Genomic DNA, 18722 nt, shown 5'->3' on the forward strand with positions numbered 1-18722 from the left:
ACCTCTACAAAGGAAGTGGGTGGGGGTATCTTCTCGTATCTCTTCATTCAAATCCTGCTTGATTTTTGTAATTTTGATACATTCACTTATGATTCTTTGTGTCATCTTTCCATTTACACTGTTGTAGTTATTGTTTATAAGTTTTCTTGGCTCTGCTTACTTCACTCTGCATCAGTTCATATAGATCTTTCCATGTTTCTCTATATTCATCACTTATTTCATTCTTATAGCACAGTAGTATTCCAAGCTGAAATACTTTCTAGTGAAGAGGAGCTCACTATCTTACAAGACAACCCATTTATTTGTTCCACTGTTGGACAGCTCTGGTGAGAAATTTGAAAGAACTGTTTCCTTCGATGGACAAGTCGACAAAGAATATGAAACAAATAGCTCTCTTTTCTTCTTCTTTTTTTGGGGGGGGTGGGGTGGGGCAACAAGAGTTAAATGACTTGCCCAAGGTCCACACAGCTAGTAAGTGTTAAATGTCTGAGGCCAGATTTGAACTCAGGTTCTCCCGAATCCAGGGCTGGTGCTTTATCCACTGTGCACCTAGCTGCCCCCAACAAATGGCTCTCAAAATAAAAACTGGGCAGCTAGGTGGCGCAGGGGATAGAGCACCGGCCCTGGAGTCAGGAGGACCTGATTCAAATCTGGCCTCAGACATTTAACACTTACTAGCTGGTGACCCTGGGCAAATCACTTAACCCCAATTGCCTCACTAAAAAAAACAAAAACAAAAAAGAAAAACTGAAAACTATAAAGAACCATCCAAAAAACTGCTTCAAGTTCATTAGTAATGAGAGAAGTGAATATCAAGAAACCTTGAGGCTTCACCTCATACCTTTCAAATTGGCAAACAAGAAAATGATGGGAATTCTGGGGACCTGTTTATGTGGTTATATATATTCATATTTATCATATTAAAAATTAAAATGTCTTAGTACTATTATGAAAATAGTTTTAATCTTGTGGGACCTGTGAAAAGGTCTTAGGGACTGTCCCCAGACCACATTTTGAGAATTACTACATAAACATGAATGAACAGAACAAAAGAAGAAACTGAAAACTGTATAATTCTGAAGATCAAGCTTGACCCTAAAAAAAAAAAAAGAAGAAAAATCACCTCTCTTCCTTCTTTTTAGAAGTGGGGGACTATGTATAGAGACATTGCACATAACATTAGACTCAGTGGTGTGTTGGGTAGCTTTGCCAAACTGCTTTTTTCTAATTCTTTGTTATAAGAATGGCTCTCTGAGGAGGGAAGAAGAGAAGAATGTATTTGGGAAATGAAAGTGATGTTTAAAAAGATTTCAATAAAAAAGCATACAGTATACAGAAGAAAAAATGAAAGAAAATACTGGTTCTCATAAAATCCTCAGAGGAAAATCAGGATAGGTACATAATTGAACAGTCAGTATAACAACAGTACAGTAGGTTACATTTGCATGAAAATTCACAGTTTACAAAGCCCTTTCTTATCCATTATCTCATTTGATCATTAAAATTCTGTGAGAATAAGTGAGATGAGAACCAGAAGAACATTATACACAGTATCATCAACATTATGTGTTGATCAACTATGATAAACTAGATTCTTCTCACCAATACAGCAGTTCAAGAAAGTTCCAAAGGACTCATGATGGAAAAGGCTCTCCAAATCCAGGGGGAAAAAAAAGAACTGTGGAATACGGATGCTGATTGAACCATACTATTTCTTGTGTTTTGGGCGCTGTTTTTCTTTTTTGAGGTTTTTCCTTTTTGCTCTGATTCTTCTCTTATAACATGACTAATGCAGAAATATGTTTAATGTTATTGTACATATATAACCTATATCAGATTGCCTGCTGTCTTGGGGAGGGGGAGAGGGAGAACAATTTGAAGTTGGAAATCTCATAAAAATAAATGTTGAAAAATATCTCTTCATGTAACTGGAAAATAATAAAATACTTTTATTTTTTAAAAAATTCTGTGAGAGAGGAAGGATAGTCATTAGCCTCACTTTACTTTTTTTTTTTAATTTTATTTTTGAGGCAATTGGGGTTAAGTGACTTGCCCAGGGTCACACAGCTAGTTAAGTGTTAAGTGTCTGAGGCCGGATTTGAACTCAGGTCCTCCTGAATCCAGGGCCGGTGCTCTATCTACTGAGCCACCTAGCTGCCCCCTCACTTTACTTTTTAAAAAATATCCCTTACTATATGGCTATATAGTCTGGCAAAAATTCCTATATTAGCAAAGTCTAAAAAATGCATGTTGTATGTCTGTGCTTTTTAAATTCAAAAATTCTCTGTCAAGAGATGAGTGGAATGTTTCATTTACATTCTTTTGGACTTATGGTATATAGCATTGATCAAGGTTCTAATGTATTTCAAAGTTGTTTTTCTCTTTAATGTTGTCATTGTAAAAATCTCTTGTTATTGCTTACTTCTTTCTGCATCAGTTCATAAAAGTCTTCCTAGTTTTCGCAGAAATTGTCCATTTCATAATTTTTATGGCACAATATTCCATTACATCCATATACTACAATTTGTTCCCCAATAGAATGCCCTTAGTTTCTTGTTTTTAGCAACCACGAAAAGAACTGCAAATAAATATTTTTGTATCTATAGAGCCTTTTCTTCTTTCTTGTATTTCTTAGTGGTATAGTTGGGTCTAAAGGATATGAATAGCTTAGTAATTTTCTGGACATTGTTCCAAATTTCTTTCCAAAATAGCTAGACCAAACCACAGCTCTAGTAACAGTACATTAGTGTACCTTTTTTCCAATAGGTTCCACGACATTTGTTATTTTCTATTTTGGGGGGGTCATCTTTGCCAGTCTGATAGTTGGAAACTCAAAATTCCTTTAATTTGTATTTCTCTAATTACTAGTCATTTAGAGCATTTTTTCATATGATTGTTGGAAGTTTGGATATCTTCCTTTGAAAACTGCCTCTTCGGAAATGGTTTCCAGTCTTATCAATATAAATCATTCCAGGAAATTTTAACTTTATCAGTGAAATGTCATAAAGATTCCCCCTGTACCCCCCCACCCCAGCCAATTACCTGTTTCCCTTCTAATTGTTACTATTCAATTTGCTTGTGCAAAACCTTTTTGATTTTATATAATTAAAATCATCCATTTTATCTTGTGTGATCATTATCACTAGTTTAGTTACAAACTTTTCCATTATCCATAGATCCAAAAGGTAATGTGCTTCTTACTCCCCTAATTGGTTTGTGATTTTTAAAAAATATCTAGATCATGTATCTGTCTGGAATTTATCTTGGTGTTTGGTGTTGGTCTAAACCTAATTTCTGCAAGTCTACTGTCTAATTTTCCCAGCAGTTTTTGTCAGATTGTGAGTCCCTACCCCACTACCTGAGGTCTTTGGGTTTCTGAAGCACTATGCTGTTGTGGAAGCTAGGTGGCACAGTGGATAGATCACCAGGCCTGGAGTCAGGAAGACAGACCTGAGTTCAAATCCATCCTCAGACACTTACAAGCTGGGTGACCCTGGGCAAGTCACTTCATCCTGTTTGCCTCAGTTTCCTCATTTATAAGCTGGAGAAGGAAATGGCATACCATTCCAGTATCTTTGCCAAGAAAACCTCAACTGGAGTCACAGAGTTGGACATGATTAAACAACAACATTGTTGCAAAAAATGTTTCATAGTTAAATTCATATAGTCCCTGGGTGAATCTTGGTACATATACCCCAAAATATTTTGTAGCTTTCATAGTTATTTTGAATAGAGTATGTCTTTCTAGCTCCTCTTGCTGGGTTTTGAGATTTATATATAGGGATGCTCATGATTTAGATCGATTTATCTTCTATCCTGCAACTTTGCCAGAGTTATTTCAATTGATTTTTTAGTTGATTCCCTGGAGTTCTCTAAGTACACCATCATACCATGTACAAAAAAGTGATCATTTTGTTTCCTCTTTGCCTATGCTTATTCATTCCACCTTTTTTTGTTTTTTTTTTGGCCTTATTTTACAGATGAAGACATTGAAGCTCAAAGAAGGGAAGGCCATACAATAAATAACGGAACGGGGACATCACAGGTCTTCCCCTTCCAGTCCAGTGTTATTTCCATCACACCATGTGGTTTCCTTCTATAGTCAGCTAGGTCCTTGTGCAAAGTTCTGTACTCGGGAGGACTGGACTTACTTCTGCTTTGTCATCAATGGCCTAGAGATGGTCCCTGTTAGACCAACAATCTGTGTGACTCCCTCTCTGCTACTTTATTATTATTTTTTAAAATAAAAATAGATTTATTAGGAGAGGAAGATATAGCCAGGAAACAGATCACCTTGGTGACTGTCCCACTGGAGTAAGAGAAGACCTGGTCTTCTGTATCTTTACAAAACAAAGAAAGGGAAGGGAGTTACAAAGCAAGGGGAAATGCAAAAACTGAGACCTGATAAATAAGAGGGGATCTTTTCTTTTTTTTTCTGGTGAGGCAATTGGGGTTAAGTGACTTGTCCAAGGTCACACAGCTAGTGTCAAGTGTCTGAGGCCGGATTTGAACTCAGGTCCTCCTGAATCCAGGGCTGGTGCTTTATCTACTGCGCCATCTAGCTGCCCCAAGAGGGGATCTTTGATAACGGGGTACCAGTAGGATTTGCAGCATCCATCCACATCCTGCATATCCATCCTCTTGCAGACCTTAGTATTGCTTCAGCATACTGGGGTCTTGTCCTGCCACACTTCATACCTGAGGTGGGAAAGAAAACTGTTTTTCCCTTGGCTTTGAGGGTTGGGATCTTTAGGTTTCTTGGAGTCCTACTGTATTCCCACAACATTCCCCCCTCTCCTTATTTCTGGGGAGAAAGGGGTGAAGGTCCATCTTCTTGTGGCTTCTTCAAGGCTGAAAAATGAGGCGCAAAGATGTCCCTGTCGATTAAGGCGAGAGGGAGCAAAAGGTCTTATGGGCACAGTCCAAGGGTCATAGGGGCATCACTGTGGCTTCAGTGAAGGCTTTAATCCTAGAAGTGACTAAAGAAGTTACAGTATTACAAAGACAAGGTCCACACAGCAAGATGCATGCAACGACCAAAATGATAGGTATGAAAGGAGCAAGCAGTGAAAACAGCCATGAAGTCCAGGATGGAGAGCTGGAGAGCAATTGGCTACAAGTGTTTGCCATGATATACACGCAGCACCAAGTATTCTGAATCTTGCATGCCCCACCTATGCAGGATCACCTCATGTTCTAGGTACCCCTCCAAAGGAATGGCAATCGCCAAAGCCTTATGGAACCACCACAGGAAATTGTCCCAAGACCCCCTTTTTGCCCTATGCCTTTCCTCAGGAGATTCCCTCTCTATTACACACTGAGAATCCGAATCAAACACTAAGAAAGACCTCAGAGGTCACTCAGTCCATCTTCCCTCAGTGCAAGAAAAATCCTCACTGCGTATTTCCAACAGGTACTTAGCCTCTGTTTGAATTATTCTAGTGAAGAGAAGCTATCTCATGAGGCAGCCCATTTGTTCCAAGTTTGGACAGCTCTGCTTGTAAGAAAGATCTTCCTCACACTGGGCCAAAACCAACCTCCCTGAAGAAAACCTGAGTTTGAATTTCTACTCTGCTTCTTCCTAACTGGGTGACCTTGGGAAGGTCACTCCCTCTCTGGACCTCAGTTTCCTCACTTATAAAATGAGGGGATTGGACTAGATGACCTCTAAGTTTCCCTTCAGCTCTAAAACATATGATCCTATGAACTTCTCCCAACTGATTCTTCCCTCTGCAGTGACATGGCGGGTGGGTGGTGGTGGGGTCGCAATCTAATCCCTCTTCCGTATGGCTATTTTGTTTTCCTCAAAACTTTCTCTTCTCCAGATGAAATATTCCTAGTCACTTAAAATAATATTATTACTAGGCCTCTCACCATATTAGTCACCTTCCTCTAGAAATTCACCAGTGTGTCAACATCCCTCCTAAGTTGCCCTCTTGCCATGGAACTTACCTTATATTGCTACCAAGACAATTGAAGATGCCCCCAGTAAGCAGTTACATCACACGGTTTACTTACTGAACTTTCTCTTGTCAACTTCTGACCATCCAGGTTTCTGCTATCCTGTATTTGTTCTGAGGCATAGCCACAGTGGATAGGCAATAGAGAAGAGAGCTAAGGAATGGCATCTCAGTTTAATCAAGTTTTAACAAAGAAATTGCCAGATAATAAAGAATATTGTATATATAAATATGAGTATGAGATTGGACAACCTATTCCTACAGATAGTCCTCAAGAAAATATCTCTTCAGAGACTACTGACCTAGAGAAAATGGATTGGAGCTGCTGCTGAAGAGATTTATGTTAGACTTTGTGAAAGCCTTCCTGACTGTGATAGAGTGGCTGAGTGAGGGTAGCACTGTGGTAACTTGAGTATCTCTTAGCATAAAAGCTCTCCTGCTTATCAGAAATATCTGGGGGGGGGGGGGCGAAGCTAGGTGGCACAGTGGATAGAGCACCAGCCCTGGATTCAGGAGGACCTGAGTTCAAATCCGGCCTCAGACACTTAACACTTACTAGCTGTGTGACCCTGGGCAAGTCACTTAACCCCAATTGCCTCACAAAAAAAAAAAATTAAAAAAGAAATATCCAGTGGAACTGAGGTGGAGTAAGGGGAGAAAGAGGAATGGATGATATGGCTTGGAGGGGCCCCTGGCAACTCAGAGATGAAAGTTGTTCAACCTTCAACCTTCTCCAGAAGTTCAGAAGCCTCTTCCTTCTCCTTTAAATGTTTCTTAAATCAATCAACCAGCAAGCATTTAAAGTGCTTACTGTGAGGGGCAGCTAGGTGGCGCAGTGGATAAAGCACCAGCCCTGGATTCAGGAGTACCTGAGTTCAAATCTGACCTCAGACACTTGACACTTACTAGCTGTGTGACCCTGAGCAAGTCACTTAACCCCCATTGCTCTGCCAAAAAAAAAAAAAAAAAAAAAAAAAAAAAATAAAGTGCTTACTGTGTTCAAGAGTCCCAGAGTACCCCTCAGAGCTTTTCCCTTTCCGAGGTGAGTTTGGAACTAGTTGTCTTCTCTTCCTCATAGTAGACACCTGGAAATTGGTATTTTGACTACCAGTCCAGTGTGCTTTTTTTTTTTTTAGTGAGGCAATTGGGGCCAAGTGACTTGCCCAGGGTCACACAGCTAGTAAAGTGTTAAGTGTCTGAGGCCGGATTTGAACTCAGGCACTCCTGACTTCAGGGCCGGTGCTCTATCCACTGAGCCACCTAACTGCCCCTCAGTGTGCTTTTAACACCATAAAACCTTGAGAGCTCAGTAAGTACCTAGGTTAGGGGAATGGCAGAATACAAGTATTGAGAACTCTGCCCCAATGGAAGCAGAGGTCTTGAAAGTACCAGTCTCCACTTCATGCCTGGGGCTGTAGAGGAATGGAACAGATGGATAGGAAACTCCTGCCTGTGGGAGCTCACTACTAATAACAGAGATAAGAGACTGAGACTGGAGGGAATCTAATTAGGGTGGGGTAGGGTGGAGACAGACAGAGAGAGAAACAGAGAGACAGAGAGAAAGACAGAGAGACAGAGACAGAGAGAAACAGACACAAAGAGATAGAGAGACACAGAGAGAAGGGCTCCATGCACTTGGACATTAAAAACATGAAATGGGGAGGCAGTGTGGTGAAGTAGAATGAGTCCTGGATTTGCAGAGTACGCGTCTAAATTCTAATTCTAGCTCATGTCAAGGCCTATTACCTGCACAGCTTGGGGTGAGTCAGCCAATATCTCAGGGCCTTAGTTTCCTCGTAGGTAAAATGAGAGGATTCCTCTAAGGTTCTTCAAGCTCTGGATAGAGGATCATTTGCAATAGAACTGAGCATCCCTGACCAGCCCGACTGAAAAGGATCGGAGGACACTGTCCTGTCACCCGCAGACCTGTCCCTAAAAGGGTTCACTCGAGACTGCCTCCTCTCTCCGTCTCTCCCACGAGCCTGGTGAACTTTGCCTGGCAGGATCGGGGAACAAGACCTAAAGACAGTTAAAGGAAGAGTAGTGGGCGTGTCCCATTTAATAGCCCTGCCCTCTTCCCTCCCCAAAGGCTGCTGCCGTTCTTAAAGGGGCCGGGCTAAGTCGTCTGCTTCTCATTCATTGTCTTGACAGGAGCATCCTTTGCCCGGCGGTTGGTGTCTACCAGGCTCTGGCTCCGGCTCCTTCCTCCTCATCAGGCCTGGCCTCCCGGGATCTCAGTTTGCATCAGGTGAGGCTAAGGGACTTAGGGAGAGGAGGGAATGCATCAAGGGAGAGGCTTGGAGGGTCTCGGTATCCACCCACCTATCAGCCACCTGTGGGTGTGGGCTGGAGTGTGGGAGAAATGTAGGCTGTGGGTACAGAAGAGATGTCAGAGTTACATCCCCATCCCAAGTATTTGCGGGCTTCTCCTGTGTTTGACTATTTCTGTGTCTGTGTGGGTGGGGTGTCTTAAGAGCATTCATTGCCAGCCCTGTATCTCTGTAGAGGTCGAGTTGGGGGGATGGGAAGGGAGGAGCTTGTGGGTGAGAATCTGAGTTCCATCCCCACCCCCACCCCCTCACATCTCCCCTGGAAGAGTCCAAGGGAACAGGCCTCAGAACAAATCCCCCAGAGCACGGGAGGTGTTGGGCAGATGCATGGAAGGCAGGATAAGCAGAACGCTCAGAAATGGGAGACAGGAAGAGCTTTCAGAGAAAAACAAGAAAACCCTAAGTTCCCCTTTCTGTGGTTTCTGGGCCCTGCAGGGTACCTGGGGTAGGAAGGGGGACTGGGTGGGGCAGCAGCTTCCTGCCCTTCCCTCCCCCACCCAAAAAAAACACACCATCAAATCAACCTAGGCAGGTTCAAGCTCACCCTCCCTAAGCCAGACACAGATAGCTGGGTGGGAAAGAGGTCAAGATCCAGGACACTGGCAGGCCTTTGTGCCCTTCCACCCATGGCTTCCCTGACCTCTGAGGGGCACACAACCTGTTGCCCTTGTTGCCTATGCTCTAGCCTTGTGCTCTGGCTCTTTTAGCTCAGGCCCAGAATTCTCACCTTCCCTCCCCAGTAAGGCCTAGTTTACTAAAGCAGAGTATCCCCAGGAAGAAGACGGAAGGGCAAGAACAGGGCTCGACAGTTACACTACCTGCTCATGGACAGGGGCCAGGCAGGGATGGAGATCCGGGGTTATGGGGGACATGGGGTTTAAGGAGAGAAGCCTCCATATGGCCGTCCCCCTCTGGGCTGAACAGGTGGTGTAAGGATTTGGGGAAATAAGGGGGAGGGCTGGAGCACCAGGCTTGGGGTGAGCCTGAGCTGGTTCTGAACCTTGTCTGGTCCAGCTTTTCCCAGCATGGGAGGACCTAAAAGGAACAGGGATCAGATGTAAATGAAGCTTGGCCTCTCCTGTATGTCTAGCTTTCACGGCCTCCTGGGGAGGTACCTGCATCCTCTGAGCCTTCGGTCTCCAGGGGACCAGGAAAGGGGCATAGCAACACAAGGGAGACCATTTCTCACAAAGGCTATCGCCATACTCCCTGGCAGTGGTTATGCATTCAAATCGACAGATTACCTACTTCTGTGCAGGGCATTTTTTGTCCTGGGTTCTATGAGAGATGGAAAGATGCATGAATACGAATCTATCTCTGCTCTCATGCAGGGTAGTCAAGTTAGGAAGATGAGACATGAAAAGATAATTAGCAAATGCCAGATGATGCATAAATGCCAACTGAGTGGCACAGATAGCAACATGCTGTAGGAGTTAAGGAAGGAGAAATCACTGTGCAGTCCATGTGTACAGATGGAGAGTGGGGAGATGTCAGGCAGAGGGACAGGACTGCTCTGCATGGGCATACCAGTGCATGGGGGAGAGCCCAGGGTTTCTGCAGCGTGGGATGTATCTAGGGAAGTCATGGGAAATAAAGACTGGAGAGGTAAGCTGGTGGAAAGCCTTGAATACCAGGATGAGGAATTGGGACTTGATTCAGTAGCCAAGGTTTCTGAATAAAGGTGGTAGGGGGAGGTAGCAGAATCAGTGCTGTGCTATAGGAATTTTAGAAGTGATGTGGAAGCACGGTCTGGAAGGGGGAAGAAGACTGGCAGCAGAGAGATCAGTTAGAAGGCTGCTCTTCTAACTCATTTCCTGTGACAGGGTAGAGCTAGGAGAAGGTGGGAAGCTCACAGGACCCCCTCTGAGTCTTTTTCTTTATGTCCACCCCTAGGATGAGCCGACAGGTGGTCCGAAGCAGCAAGTTCCGACATGTGTTTGGGCAACCAGCCAAGGCTGACCAGTGTTATGAGGATGTCAGAGTCTCCCAGACCACTTGGGACAGTGGGTTCTGTGCTGTCAACCCCAAGTTTATGGCCTTGATCTGCGAAGCCAGTGGGGGTGGGGCCTTCCTGGTGCTGCCTCTGACCAAGGTAGGTCCTGGGGGATGGGAGAAACCAGAAGGGCGAACCTTCTGTGGGAAAGGGGAAGGAGAAATAAAGGCACCCTCAGCCTTCTGAAGTCCCCAGGTAGTAAGGGAATGTTCCTGTGCCAGGATTTTAGAATTCTTCAAACTTAGACCTTCAAGAGAGGCAGAGATCTGGTCCAACTTGCTTAGAAGAGACAGACAAAGTCCAAACAGGAGACCTGCCTTATCCAAGGTCACACTTATTAGCTGACCCAGATCTAGACCCTGTCTCCTAATTCCCCATCTTTTCACTTTCTTCCATTTCTTCAGGTAGCCTCACTGTAGGGACATCACCTAGAAGAAGGGAGGCCCACAGTACATCAGAGAAAAGCTAAGAGGCCAGCAGAGTACCTTAAGAAATCAGGCCAAAGGGAGAGAAACAAGATACCCCACATTCCTCTCCCCATTCCTCTGTGGTCATCTGCTCTTCTGCTGCCCCATGGGCTCCCATAAGGACCTACTGGGGACTGGGAAGGGGCAGGGTGGGGCTAGCTTCAGGGGACTGCTCCCCTTGGTCTAACACCCCAGCCTCCCTCTTCAGCCCTGCTTCTGCAACTTGAGATGGGGGATGGGGGTAGTCTGAAGTCTGAGGTTGTTACCTTAAATGGGCTGATGGAGACAAACAGAAGAGGAAGTGGTTTTGGGTGCTGGGAGCTCAGCCCCTGGCCTCCCCCACCCAACTCTCCACACCGGAAACCCTGCTCTGCCTGCAGCCCCCGGAAGAAAGGCCCTGTTTCCAATCCTCCCACACCTTGCTTTGGGCCAGAATACAGGTTAGGGACTTCAGACACCTTTGCCCTTTCCTTTTTTGATAGCCAGGCATCCCTCACTCTCCAGGGTGTTCCTGCAACCAGCCCATTACTCCAGCTTCAAGGTCATAGCTACAGGAATTTAGCTGGCTCCCCAGCCTGTTCCCCCCTCCCCACAGTCCAGCTTCCCTTCTCAAATCTCCCCCACAAAGAAAGCAGAGAAGCCCCTCATCTTCAGGGGAAAAGATACACTAGAAGATGATACTTTGCCTCTCCCCCACCCCTGCCCCACTCTTCTAGGCTTGGAGGGAAGGAATGGAAGACCCTTCCTCACCTCCAATGGAAGGAACTGGGAGAATTCTAAAAAGTCAGAACTAGAAAGCACCATAGAAATCCTCTAGCCCATCCCTTTCATTTGACAGATGAGGAAACAGAGAGGGAACATGACTACCCTGGGTTACACAGCTGTTGAGTTGCAGAGCTGGGCCCTAAATCTCCTGACACATCTAATCCAGTGTTCTTTCAACTACCTTCACGGCTCCCCGACTTGTGTGGACCTTCTCTCCCACCCATTATCCACCGACTCATGTCGCTAGCTTCCTTCTACAAAGTAATCTGTGGTCAGCATGGGAGCACCCACCCCCTCTAAGGACACATTTCTCCGGTTCCCTCATGAATATCCAGGTCCAGCAGTGTTTCTCCCACCATTGCTATGCCTTCCTGCCCAAGGGAGCAGTATCCACACCCCCTTGGCATTTTGGATTACCTCCATCTTCCTCTTTTCTTCAAGCCCAGATGTGGGAGCAAGGGGAATATGGAGGATATGGTCCATCGTAGGGGTCACATGGCATATAGGGTCAAGGCTGGGCTCCAGGTTGGTCTGTTGCAGGGAACCCTGACCTCCTCTCTGATTTCCTCCCTCTCAGACCGGCCGGGTAGACAAGAACGTGCCCACTGTCTGTGGTCACACAGCTCCTGTCCTGGACATTGCCTGGTGTCCCCACAATGACAATGTCATTGCCAGCGGCTCTGAGGACTGCATGGTCATGGTGAGTTGGGGGGCTAGAAAAGGAAGTCCCAAGGCTGAGGCCAAGGAAGGCAGAAGGGAGGAGTCCTAGAGTCCTGAGGGACAGGGATGGGGAGAGTACAGGAGGGAGGGAGAGGCCAATGAATCTGCTCAGGTCACTCTTTAGAGCAGAAGACAGGACGGAGAGTTGGTCACAAGGGAGGGTGCAATCAGAGAAAGCAGGATTCCTCCTCTGTCCTCTCAGGTGTGGGAGATCCCTGATGGGGGCCTGACCCTGCCTCTCCGGGAGCCAGTGGTCACACTAGAGGGGCACACCAAGCGAGTGGGCATCGTGGCCTGGCACCCAACTGCCCAAAACGTGCTGCTCAGTGCAGGTATGAGGTGGGCATGGCTCCAGGGACCGGCCACAGCCATATGGAGGCACGGGGAACATGGGGTGGAGGGTACCCTCTAGGTTCTCACCTGCCTTGTCTTTTCCCACAGGCTGTGACAATGTGATCCTAGTGTGGGATGTGGGGACTGGGTCTGCTGTGCTGACCCTGGGTCCAGATATCCACCCAGACACCATCTACAGTGTGGAATGGAACCAAGATGGGTCACTGCTCTGTACCTCCTGCCGGGACAAGCGGGTCCGGGTCATTGAACCCCGAAAAGGCACAGTTATAGCGGTGAGTCACTATAGGCTGTGATTTTTTCCCCTCTCCTTATCCTCACCCCCCACCCACTGAAAGCATCCCTGTATTGAGCAAAGGTCCTGTTTCAGTGGGGATTCTCTTCCTAATGACCTCTAACCTTTATCCCTTGACCCTTGGGGTCTCTCCTCTTTGGGAAAGATAAGCTTGACTCATCCACCTCACACATCCCTTCAGGAGAAAGAGCGTCCTCATGAAGGGACTCGGCCAGTACGTGCTGTGTTCGTATCAGATGGGAAGATCCTCACCACAGGCTTCAGCCGAATGAGCGAGAGGCAGGTGGCCTTGTGGGACACGGTGAGTGAGTCACCCCAGGCAAACATTGGTGGAGAAAGGCTGAGAGTGTGAGAGAATATCTGCCTAGGGCGCCTATGAGGGAGGGGGATGTCACGAGACAAGACGAAGGGAGAACCTTCCGACTGTGAAAGCCTAGTCCAGTGCTCAGAGCCTGGAAAGAGGCATCCAGACCCCTGGGTTCTAGATCCAACACTGCTAAGGATTTCACGTATCAGGTCACTTCATTCCTCTGGGCTTCAGCTTTCTTCTCTGTAAAATGATGGGACTGACTAGTCGACCTCTCGTCTTGCTCTGCTCTTACATGCTGGGAGCTCTTGTAAGGGCCAGTTTGCAAGAGAGGCTCTTGGTTATCAGGGGGAGGGCTCCCTTGGGGACTGGCCACAACAGGACTGAGAGCTGAGCCAGCTCCTACATTCTTGTCCCTGCAGCAAAAGCTTGAAGAACCTCTGTCCCTGCAAGAATTGGACACAAGCAGTGGAGTCCTACTTCCCTTCTTTGACCCTGACACCAACATTGTCTACCTTTGTGGCAAGGTAACCACAAAGGGGACTCTGGGGATGGGCCAGAAAGTGGGGAGGAACAGGACTGATGTGAGGAAGATTTAGACCTTGGGGATGGGAATGTGGCATTTCTCTGGGTACTTAACTCCCTGCTCCCACCCCCGCAGGGGGACAGCTCCATACGTTATTTTGAGATCACAGCAGAGGCCCCGTTCCTGCACTACCTGTCCATGTTCAGCTCCAAGGAGTCCCAGCGAGGGATGGGCTACATGCCCAAGCGGGGCCTGGAGGTCAACAAATGTGAGATTGCCAGGTGAGGAACCACTTTAGCCTGGTCACCCCTCTCTCCTTTATCCCAAGCCAGCACTGACCACTAGGCAGTTTTTCTCATAAAAAATATGTCCCTACAGATTCTACAAGTTACATGAGCGGAAGTGTGAGCCCATTGCCATGACTGTGCCTAGGAAGGTGAGATCATACCCCACCAAATACACCCTTACCTGGCTTTACATCTTCCTCCCTTGATCTTCTGGGTCCCATTCCCTGGGGAACCAACCTTTCCACCCAGCTGGATAATGGAATGGCATAGATTAGGGTCTGGGAAGATGGTCCTGAGAATCCAACATCCCCATGAGGGAGGCTGCTGGGGTAAGAAGAGGGGTGAGGGTGCAGGGGAGGTGTTGGAGTTGTATAGGCAGGATATCAGAGTGATTTCGCACCCAGAGTAAGAGGAATGAGCTTCAGGCAGAAGAAGCAATCTTGTGTGAGGTACAACACCTTGACCCCACCATCCCTGCTCCTTACTCCCACAGTCAGACCTTTTCCAAGAGGACCTGTACCCACCCACAGCTGGACCAGACCCTGCCCTCACAGCAGAGGAGTGGCTGGGGGGCAAGGATGCAGGGCCCTTGCTTGTGTCCCTTAAAGATGGCTACGTGCCCCCCAAGAGCCGGGAGCTGAGAGTCAACAGGGGGCTGGACAGTGGCCGCAAGCGTGGGACCACAGAGTCAAGTGCAGCCCCTAGCACGGTAAAAGGGGCTCTCCAAAGGGGAAGGGATGGAGGGTTCAGGTACACAGCCACAGCCTAGAGACAGAGGGAGCAGGAAGAGTGGGGGGTGAACAAGGAGTAGAGCAGGGCAGCCGGGTATGGGAACTGGGCCAGAATGAAGAAGAAACCAGGAGAGTCCAAGGGGGAGTTAAGGGATGAGGGTGGTGGAGAGCATATTGTTGGGGGGAGGGAAGGAAGAGAGGAGAATCCAGGCTCCGCCTCTGAACTCAAGGCTGCCTCTCCCCAGGAGGCTATGTCGAGGCTAGAGGAGGAGCTGCGGCAATTACGGGCCACAGTGCAGCAGCAGCAGAAGCGCCTGGATGAGCTGGAGGAGAAAATCGCAGGGAAATAGCGTGGCCCTAGCACAAGAGACCTGGCAGGGCCCTGCCCCATGGGCAGAAGTCACTGGCTGAATTAAACCCGTGAAGGACCTCCCCCTCCCCGCCCCCCAACGCTTCCCTACCTCCCCACACCTCATGGGATGGGGTGGGCCTTACAAGCCAAGAAAAATAAAACATTTTTATTTTCTGGTACCTCCTCGACTCTACTAACTACAGCCCTTCAAAGGTCTCAACGCCTTTGTGGCTCTCTAGAGGGAGGCTGGGATGCTTCACCTTGGCCAGGGTGGGACGCTCTGAGGGTATGGACAAAACACAAGACCACAGCTTTGACAGCAGATTAGATTTCAGCAACCCCACCTTAGAGTGCTGCCGATTCGAGTCAACCACTGGGCAAGCCAGAACCAAAATTTTACCATATGTCCTTCCCAAAGGTCTCTGCCTAAGTCACATATGACTGACTATCTTGTGAAGGGAAGACCTTGCCAACATTTGTGGTGCAGAATCTTAAAAATGTCAGAAGGGGAAGCACAGGCCTGAGAGAGAATCTGGCCTGGTCCCTCATTTTACAGATAGAGCAGCTTAGACCCAGAGAGGAGAAGTATCCTACTTATGGTCACATATTTATTAGTGACAGATCCAGGGCTAGAACCCAGGTGTCCTGCCTCTTAAGCTCAATGCTTTTCAGCCACACCATGCTGTCATAATCCATTTGAGGGCTGATGTAAAACAAAGCCTACTTTCACCCATGTCCCCGATTCCATACTGCACCAACCCCAAGCTTCCTGGTTAACAATTATTCCTTCCTTTGACTGTTGTTACTTTCAGAATCGTCCCCCTAAGAGGCCAGGCAGCAATCCTAATTAAGCTATTGTGAAAGACATTTATGGAAATTCTCCTTGGGGGCTGCCTTTAGAGCCCCCAGCATGTTTTTGTGGTAGAGAGACTTTGTGTTCTGAAGGTGGGTTTGATTTCTGGAAAGTGCTGAGTCATTCAGAGCTACATCTGATGAACAAGGCAGGTGGGCAGGAGGTTGAAGGAATTCCATTTTTGGTCAGAAATGAAAAGCAATGATAAAGTACTGAGATGGCTTTCCTTCTGCGGAGTATAAACTCATAGTACTTCCCTAAAGGGAGCACTTGAAATCACAGAATCCCAAAGGGAGAGGGCTCTTAGGCCTATCCAGACAAGAATCTACAACACAAACCAAGCCTCTGTCTCAGGACCTCTAGAAGGGATGCATGGGGGGGCAGCTAGATGGCGCAGTGGATAAAGCACCGGCCCTGGATTCAGGAGGACCTGAGTTCAAATCTGCCCTCCTACACTTGACACTAACTAGCTGTGTGACCCTGGGTAAGTCACTTAACCCCCAACTGCCTCACCAAAAAAAAACCAAAAACCCACAAAGAAGGGATGCATGGCCTCCTATAGCGGCCTAAGTACACCTCTCTACAACTGAGCCCTTTAGGGCAAAAGAACAAGTCTATCCTTCTTCCACAAGACATCACTTCAAATACTTGAAGAGAACCGTCTCCTACTATTTCGCCTCCCTCCCCCCCCTTCAAGTCTTCCTCAAGCTGGACATCTTCATTTCCTTCAACTGATTCCCATAGAGCATGGATTCGAGGACCATCACCATCTAAACCGAACTTTTGCTGTTGATTAGACCATGCATCTCCACCTTGTCCATAAGGTGTATCATGGGAGACTTTTTAAAGTGCTTTGCTAAGACCTAGGTAAATGATGTTCACAGCATACCCCTGAACTTTCAGTCTAGTAAGTCTGACAAAACAGGAAATAAGGTTACTCTGGCATGACTCATTGTTCCTCATGAGTCATGACTGACTTATTGTGATCACTGCTTTCTTTTTTACATGTCAACTAACTATCCCTTTAATAATGGATTTTAGAATTTCCCCCAAAATCAAAATGAAGGTCAATGGCTTGTGTGTATATATACATACATATGCATTCACATTCATATGCACACACACAGGATTCAGAGAAACACTTGCAAAATGACACTTGCACTACATGACTTCTTACAGTCCTCTCCAGCATTCCAGCATGCTAAGAACACATACTAACTCTCCAGAGGACTGACTTGAAAAATACTATGTTGGGGCATATGACTTACACAATTAGTCTCACATTCAGTTAACACTGAGGCTTTGAAAGCTTTTGGTCTGAGGTAACATGCTAAAAGTCCTGTTAGGGACTCATCTCAAGCCTCAAGAGGAGTTCTTTCCATTCAGATCCCCATCAATGTCATCAATAGGGGCAGCTAGATGGCACAGTGGATAGAGCACTGGCCCTGGAGTCAATAGGACCCGAGTTCAAATCTTGCCTCAGACACATAACATTTACTGGCTGTGTGACCTTGGGCAAGTCACTTAACCCCAAATGCCTCACACACACAAAAATAAGATTTAATAAGTCATTAATAACACAGGACCTGGCAGAAAGCACACTGGGTCAGAGAACTTGAGTCTGAAGCCTGACTTTGCCACTGCCTCACCATGGGACTTCAGGTAAAGTCATTTACTTCACCATACCTAGGCTTGAGTTTCCTTCTCCTTTTTTTTTTTTTTCAGGGCAATGAGGGTTAAGTGACTTGCCCAGGGTCACACAGCTAGTAAGTGTCAAGTGTCTGAGGCCGGATTTGAACTCAGATTCTCCTGAATCCAGGGCCGGTGCTTTATCCACTGTGCCACCTAGCTGCCCCGAGTTTCCTTCTCTATAAAATGAACTAGACTTGAACTACATAACCTCTAAAGTCCCAGATCTCTCCAAAAAAATCTATTTCTAAACTTGGTTGTATACAGTAGCAGTGTCTCCTAGCTGTCCCAAGTCAGAAGTCTTCTAGAAAGAGCATGTGTAGTAAACGATCGCTGTGCCCACCAGTTGTTTTAAAATCCCAAGTGGTAGTAATAGCTAACATTTATAGAGCTTTTTTTTTTTTGGTGAGGCAATTGGGGTTAAGTGACTTGTCCAGGGTCATACAGCTAGAAAGTGTCAAGTATCTGAAGCTGTATTTGAACTCAGGTACTCCTGAATCCAGGGCCAGTGCTCTATCCACTGCGCCACCTAGCTGCCCCTACAGAGCATTTTAAGTTGCAGTGTTTCATATATTATTTCATTTGATCCTCACAACCATCTTCAGAGGTATTATTATTCCCATTTTATAGATGAGGAAACTGAGGGTACAGGAGGTTAAGTGAACCGGCCTGGATCCCAGGTCTTTCTTTTTTTTGTTTTTTTGAGGGGCAATGAGGGTTTAGTGACTTGCCCAGGGTCACACAGCTAGTAAGTGTCAAGTGTCTGAGGCCAAATTTGAACTCAGGTCCTCCTGAATCCAGGGCTGGTGCTCTATCCATTATGCCACGTAGCTGCCCCCAAGGCCAGTGCTTTTCCACTGTGCCACCTAGCTGCCCCTATCCCAGGTCTTTCTGACTCCAACTCGAGGGCTACCTACCACACTGCTGGCTCCACTGGGAGCTTTCCTTGTCCCCAGATCATTCAGAAAGCTTTTTCTTTTCAATCTTATTTTAATTGTTTTATTTTATTTTTACATTACTTTCATTTCCAAAAATTGGAAAGAAAAAAAAAGAGGGTGGGGGGAAGCAGTTCAGCAAAACTAACCAACATAGCAAG

The 18722-nt window shown here is 46.5% G+C and overlaps 1 protein-coding gene across 1 annotated transcript; it reads left to right on the forward strand.

Moving 5' to 3' along the window:
* Positions 1–8055: 8055 nt before the first annotated feature.
* Positions 8056–15254, forward strand: CORO1A (coronin 1A). The gene is made up of 11 exons (XM_043975635.1): positions 8056–8208; positions 10184–10382; positions 12093–12215; positions 12438–12567; positions 12677–12861; positions 13063–13182; positions 13611–13715; positions 13850–13995; positions 14093–14150; positions 14495–14710; positions 14978–15254. Exons 2-11 carry the CDS (start codon positions 10185–10187, stop codon positions 15080–15082), a joined length of 1386 nt encoding a protein of 461 aa, XP_043831570.1. The 5' UTR covers positions 8056–8208; position 10184; the 3' UTR covers positions 15083–15254.
* The last annotated feature ends 3468 nt before the right edge of the window (positions 15255–18722 follow it).

This window comes from Dromiciops gliroides, chromosome 1, assembly GCF_019393635.1.
Source record: "Dromiciops gliroides isolate mDroGli1 chromosome 1, mDroGli1.pri, whole genome shotgun sequence".
Classification (NCBI taxonomy): domain Eukaryota; kingdom Metazoa; phylum Chordata; class Mammalia; order Microbiotheria; family Microbiotheriidae; genus Dromiciops; species Dromiciops gliroides.

Excerpts from the sequence above, each read along its gene's own strand:
- CORO1A (XM_043975635.1), top strand. The coding sequence starts at position 10,185 with ATGAGCCGACAGGTGGTCCGAAGCAGCAAGTTCCGACATGTGTTTGGG. Across the intron at positions 13,996-14,092 it reads AACAAATGTGAGATTGCCAG|ATTCTACAAGTTACATGAGC; the intron begins GTGAGGAACCAC and ends ATGTCCCTACAG. Across the intron at positions 14,151-14,494 it reads CCATGACTGTGCCTAGGAAG|TCAGACCTTTTCCAAGAGGA; the intron begins GTGAGATCATAC and ends TTACTCCCACAG.